Source organism: Salmo salar, chromosome ssa14 (assembly GCF_905237065.1).
Source record: "Salmo salar chromosome ssa14, Ssal_v3.1, whole genome shotgun sequence".
NCBI classification, from domain to species: domain Eukaryota; kingdom Metazoa; phylum Chordata; class Actinopteri; order Salmoniformes; family Salmonidae; genus Salmo; species Salmo salar.
The window spans coordinates 76,981,308-76,988,024 of record NC_059455.1 but is presented as its reverse complement, the minus strand read 5'-3'; the positions used below and the strand labels follow the sequence as shown (position 1 = coordinate 76,988,024).

General features: G+C 42.8%; 1 protein-coding gene across 1 annotated transcript; it reads left to right on the top strand.

Moving 5' to 3' along the window:
* The first annotated feature begins 2,671 nt into the window (after positions 1 to 2,671).
* Positions 2,672 to 4,759, top strand: LOC106570332 (ankyrin repeat and MYND domain-containing protein 2). Its single transcript, XM_045694809.1, has 4 exons — positions 2,672 to 2,862; positions 3,108 to 3,243; positions 3,654 to 3,761; positions 3,912 to 4,759. Exons 1-4 carry the CDS (start codon positions 2,756 to 2,758, stop codon positions 3,960 to 3,962), a joined length of 402 nt encoding a protein of 133 aa, XP_045550765.1. The 5' UTR covers positions 2,672 to 2,755; the 3' UTR covers positions 3,963 to 4,759.
* The last annotated feature ends 1,958 nt before the right edge of the window (positions 4,760 to 6,717 follow it).

Below are 6,717 nucleotides of genomic sequence, written 5' to 3'. Positions count from 1 at the left end.
TTTCACAATCGCAGTTTCTTGCCAAATTGTAGAGTATACCTATGGGGAGAGAATGAGAGATTGCACAGATCATTTATAAGGGAGAATGTATGAGACCGAGGTATTGCATGTTTCAATCTACATCTAAAATCTATATTCTCAGGTGATGTGCAAGATGTTGTAGAGCTGCTGGGCTCCAAGGATGTCAGAGTCAACTGTCTGATGAGGTATGAATGGGGCTAGGGAGTCTTGTGGAAAACTGACAAGGTTACCTGTGTTTGTGTCATTGGTCAATGCTAAGATGAGCTTTGTCATTCATTTCCACAAGATATCCTTGTACCAGATCCATATGCTATCCATAAATACCCCTGAGATGTTTAGAATATTATAATCCATAACTGTCATTTAAAAGTGAATTTCACTAAAGTCCTCTGCACGTACACGCTAATAGTTTTGACATGGTTAGTGACACAAACAAATAGAGTGATGTAATTGGGATGATGTAGCCATAGAGACATGTATAATGTGGGTGTAGGCCTGCAGCATATGTTTTCCATTGTTATGTAGACATATGGCTAAGACTGTTGAGGGCAGGATGCAGTACTTCAGGATGTTCCATATTAGCATCACACTGCCACTAGATGTAACCCACAGGCTACTTCAGACCACGTCTGTGTGTATGTGTTGTGTCCAGTCTGTCAGAATCAGATGGGGCAGCAGAGATGACAGTATATACTCTGGTGTCTCTGCCCCGCTTTAGATCTGTCTAAAGATATCTATCTGTCTGAAGGTGAACGCAGGACACAGAGAGAGGTACCACTGTAACACTCTCAGACCTCTCCTATATAAGCCTGCTGGCTGAAGTCATGTTTCAAGTTTTATTAGTCGTATGTACAGGATACACATGGTATGCATCGTCCAATTAAATGTTTACTTAAAGTCATGCTACGGTCAGGGCAGTGCACCAATGTACAAGAATAGTCTGATCTGTTTTGACTGTCTAACCAACTGTATACACCTGGTGGCTGTCATTCGTCGGTTAGCTGAGGAAACCTAGTTATTTACAAGTGTTTTTCTGAGTCAGTTTTGAAGTCATAGGAGAATGTGTTTATTCAGTAGTATACCAAGTGACCAGTCAGTACTCAGCCTGTGGTTTCTGCCACAGTGTGTCTGAAGGTTAGTGCTTCTTTACGTAATAGGACGTTTCTCTTGAACAGCTTAGTTTGACATGGGGAATCTCTTCTCTAGAACATGATCTGTGACGGCTGCGCTCTCACACACTCTTCGAAAAAGAAAAAAAAGGTGCTCTAGAACCTAAACGGGTTCTTCGGCTGTCACCATATGAGAGCCCTTTGGAGAACCCTTTTTGGTTACAGGTAAAACCCTTTTATTCCAGATAGAACCCTTTCCACTGAGGGTTTTACATGGAACGCAAAAGGTTTCTCCTATGGGGACAGCTGAATAACCCTTTTGGAATCCTTTTTCTACGAGTGCAGAGTAGCTTCCACTATTGGAGCTCAGCAGGATATACAGTACGTTATAGTGTTATATAATAGAGTACTACGAATACGATGGATTGTTACGTGCTAATTGGAATGGTTCGTGTTGTAAGGAGCAACCAGGCCTTTCTTATTCTCTCTCTCTGTCCATCTTTTTCTCACTCCTTTTCAGATAGTGGGCTCATTAGGTATTCATTTTGTACTCTTTTTCCTCTCGTTATCTCTCCCTCGCTCTTTATAACTCTTTCTCTCTCTCGTTCTCTCTCTCCCTCGCTCTTTATAACTCTTTCTCTCACTTTCTCTCTCCCTCGCTCTTAATAATTCTCTCTCTCGTTCTCGCTCCTCACTCTTTATAATTATCTCTCTCGTTCTCTCTCCTCACTCTTTATAATTATCTCTCTCGTTCTCTCCCTCTCTTTATAATTATCTCTCTTGTTCTCTCCCTCTCTTTATAACTCTTTCTCTCTCTTCCCCTCCCTAGTTCTCTCTCCCCCGCTCTTTATAACTCTCTCTCTCGTTCTCTCTCCCTCTCTCTAACTCTTCCTCTCTCTCTCTCTCGTTTTCTCTCTTAATAATTCTCTCTCATTCTCTCTCCCTCACTCTTTATAATTATCTCTTTCGTTCTCTCCCTCTCTTTATAATTCTCTCTCCCGTTCTCTCTTCCTCGCTCTTTATAATTCTCTCGTTCTCTCTTCCTCGCTCTTTATAATTCTCTCTCTCGTTCTCTCTCTTCCTCGCTCTTTATAATTCTCTCTCTCGTTCTCTCTCTTCCTCGCTCTTTATAATTCTCTCTCGTTCTCTCTTCCTCGCTCTTTATAATTCTCTCTCTCGTTCTCTCTTCCTCGCTCTTTATAATTCTCTCTCTCGTTCTCTCTTCCTCGCTCTTTATAATTCTCTCTCTCGTTCTCTCTTCCTCGCTCTTTATAATTTCTCTCTCGTTCTCTCTCTTCCTCGCTCTTTATAATTCTCTCTCTCGTTCTCTCTCTTCCTCGCTCTTTATAATTCTCTCTCTCGTTCTCTCTCTTCCTCGCTCTTTATAATTCTCTCTCTCGTTCTCTCTCTTCCTCGCTCTTTATAATTCTCTCTCTCGTTCTCTCTCTCCCTCGCTCTTTATAACTTTTTCTCTCTCGCTCCGTCTCTCTTTTTCTAACATTCTCTGTAACACTTTCTAACCCCCTTCCCCCAGGGAGTGCCCTCTGCTGGTGGACGTGTGAGCATTAAAGAAGTGTTACCATGTCATGGACCTGCTGTGTGAGCAGTGTGTGAAGCAGTAGGATATGAACGAGGTGCTGGCCATGAAGATGCACTACATTAGATATGTGCTGCCGAAATGCATGGCCTTTCTTCTGGACTGTGATTTCAAGCTAGATGTGCTCATCAAGAGGTGTGTGTTGTCACTCTCCATGCATCATCTTGTTTCTCTTGACAGTAGTTTGTGATTGATTGCATTGCTAGTATTCTAACCTGTACCCATCCAATTTAATTACTTCTGTTGTTAACATTTCCAGACAAACCATTGGGTACTAATTGTTGTTTTATAGTGCTTTATATTGCATGCATACTTTATGTAAACTGTATAGACAGTTCCCTAGACAATTTCCATGTTTCATTGTCTTTAAAAAATACAAGTCTGTTGAAGGGTAGCCATAGAGATGGTTTTCCTCAGTACCAGGAGAAGTTCATTAGAGACTGCATCAGAAAGTTTCCCTACTGTGAAGCTGCACTGCTACAGCAGCAGGTCATGAGCATCGCACCAGTGGAGATCGTGAGTGAACTTCCACTCATTCATCCATTCAAACCTTCCTTTGACTTAGGTCTCATCCCCCCAAAATGTTTTAAACTGCATTGTTGGTTAAGGGCTTGTAAGTAAGCATTTCACTAAGGTCTACACCTGTTGTATTTGGTGCATGTGACAAATAACACTTGATTTGATTTGGTGTAAGGCTCCTCCTATGGACTCATGTAATTTGTCCATGCGGAAATTAATCAATTGAAGATTGATTGGATTTTGATAAACATTTTAAGTGTGTAATTTCCATATTAAGGAGTCCATGTTCATTCTCAATGAATTTACATTATATTGACAATTGATGTTATTACAAATGCCTTTCCGTATGGCAGCGTTCACTCTTCAATGTTTAACATTCCATGTTCCACTGCTTCTCTTGTCTCCAGGGTAACGACCCGACAGCGTTCTCTGTGCTAACCCAGGCTCTCTTCATAGATGCTGATTTCTGCACTACGTGTGGAGAGAGGGGGCAGAGATGTTCCCTCTGCAACATGGTAGGAAAACCACCTCTGATACAGAAGCACTTGGTTTCTCTCATTCGTTTCCCTCTCTATTACTTTGGTTACACTTAATGATTTCATCCACGACTACGCCATGCTTATATGCTTATAAATGCTAATAAATGTTTTCTTTTACTACTACAGGTGACTTACTGTGGCCTGATTTTGTCAGCGACTCCACTGCTTCACCCATAAGATCTGTAGAGGACTGCAGGAGAAGGATACCCCGAGACTGAGGGAGCACAGTGGTTAACTACACACTCCTATCTGTTGAAAACACATACAATAGGTTCACTATAGTTATACTGCAGTGTGCTATGGTGCTCCATACTGGACATGCTTTTTAGCCCAGGAATAGGCTTATTCTGAGTTTGGGATACTGGCCTCAATAGCCTACTTTACTACTGTAGCTTGTTACATACTTGTAGCTTTCTGATGCCCTCTAAGTTCAACTTTAGACGGTTTCCCCACTCTCCTCTCTATCCTGGGTCCAGATGAGGAGAGTGACATGGTGAAGGAGACAGCCAGCTTCCTGGCAGAGCTGTGTTTTGAAAGCAGAGGAGCGCATGGCTTCGTCAGGGTGTCCCGGTCCCTCAGCGCCAGACCAGCTGAACTGCCCCTCCACATCCTCAGAGGGACCACCATCCTGCCACCAGGAATGAGAGGGACTGCTGGTGTTCTTTTCTACCAGGTAGTTAATTGATTCATTGATTAATGTTACTGATTGGTCAGAGTTCAGTGATATTAATAATGAAGTTGTATTGAACTGAATTGATTCCGTTCACTTGGTGTATGAGGTCTGAATCAATCCCTGATTAAAGGGGAATGATGAAAATCAGCATTACTACTGATTGGCCAGGATGTCCAGATTGAAAGAAAGGGGATAGTGAGGATGAATGCTTTACTCACCAAGCAGCTGGACTGGAGTTTAAGGAAGGACTGTTACTATGGACCCAACGAGGTCTATTCTGTTTAGAATAGGGGAGACTGAAGTATTCAGGGTGTGTATATGATGTACAATAGCATATTGGGTGTGTTTACACAGGCAGCCCAATTCTGATATTTTGCCAATAAATTGTCTTTTGACAAGTCAGATCAGATCTTTTGACAAAAATTGGGCAAAAGATCAGAATTGGACTGCCAGTGTATTGTATTGGCTCTAATGTGCTTTGCTTGTTTGCATGTCTTTTGAGCAAATTCCTCTTATTTCAAATGTGAGCCTTGAATATTCTTTAAGTAATGTCTTAAAATAACAATTTCCTCCCTTCCCTTACAGTAATAGTGTGAAAAATGCACTCATGTGTAAATAGGACCACCTTACTGAACAATAGGTGTCATATTGTTATTATGTCATTATGGCAGTGGATAAAACACACAATATGAAGGGCTTATTTATGTGTTACTCTAAACTTGTGATTTCCTGCTATAATTTGAGACACATGGATGTCTTACCAGTGATGTATCCATATCAGTCCATGTCACAGATGATCCATGGATGGCCCAATGACGATCGGACTTCAATGCTGGCCAAACCTTTAAACCCAAATGGCATTTGTTTTGGTTTCCAGTTTTACATTTTTAATCACAACAATAAAGAGTGCCTTAATAGTTGTCCTTCACTGCCCATTTTGTTGTTATGGGGACATTCCCATATTTTTGTTTTGCCACTAGATGGCAGCTTTCCCCTTTAATGCCATCCATTGCACTGATTCTAATGACTGGTAATATAGCTACTGCACTATGTCGGCAGGGTTCAAAGGGTACTGGAGCATGATGATGTTTTGGCTGAACCTATAGTTCTATACAATATGCTGTCAGACTTTCTTTGCAGAGAGTGAGCATTCTCTATTTATGAAACATGAAACAAAGATCATTCCATTGACCAATTCTCACAGTGCAGACAGTAACCTTTAATTCATAGTCATGTGTCAGCCAGTCATAAAGACACAAGGCCTTGATAAACAAATACATCTCCCAATATTTCAATAACTCCATTGTTGACCTTTTTTTGTTGGCGGCCTCCTCTTGGTTGCTATGCCAGAGTGGGTCTTCAACACCATCTATATAACTATAGTTTCCCATGGCCAAGGGCAGGAAAGGAGCCCTCTTGGACCATCTTCTCACACAAACATCAGATACTTCAGGTAGTTAAGTCCTACGGCCATGCTGTGGAATTCTATAGACCCCTGTCTCCGCTTCCTGTCAGTATTGTTCTCAAGCTTCCACTGCCCAGGGTCCCACGGGAGAACAGACAGTGGCCCCTGCCTCTTATGGCTGCTGCTGCTCATAGTGTGTGTGTGTGTGGCTGCTGCTGCTCATAGTGTGTGTGTGTGTGGTTGCTGCTCATAGTGTGTGTGTGTGGTTGCTGCTCATAGTGTGTGTGTGTGTGTGTGTGTGTGTGTGGTTGCTGCTCAAAGTGTGTGTGTGTGGTTGCTGCTCATAGTGTGTGTGTGTGGTTGCTGCTCATAGTGTGTGGTTGCTGCTCATAGGGGCCAGCTAACTAACGAGCATGGTGCTGTCATGTTGCCTGTCTGTCAATAGAGCAATAACACACTAGTCCCCCATCCTCCACATCCCCTCTGTTTCCACATCCTCCACATCCCCTCTGTTTCCACATCCTCCACATCCGCTCTGTTTCCTCATCCTCCACATCCCTTCTGTTTCCACATCCTCCACATCCCATCTGTTTCCTCATCCCCTCTGTTTCCTCATCCTCCACATTCCTTCTGTTTCCTCATCCTCCACATCCCCTCTGTTTCCTCATCCTCCACATCCCCTCTGTTTCCTCATCCTCCACATCCCCTCTGTTTCCACATCCTCCATATCCCCTCTGTTTCCTCATCCTCCACATCCCCTCTGTTTCCACATCCTCCACATCCCCTCTGTTTCCTCATCCTCCACATCCCCTCTGTTTCCACATCCTCCACATCCCCTCTGTTTCCTCATCCTC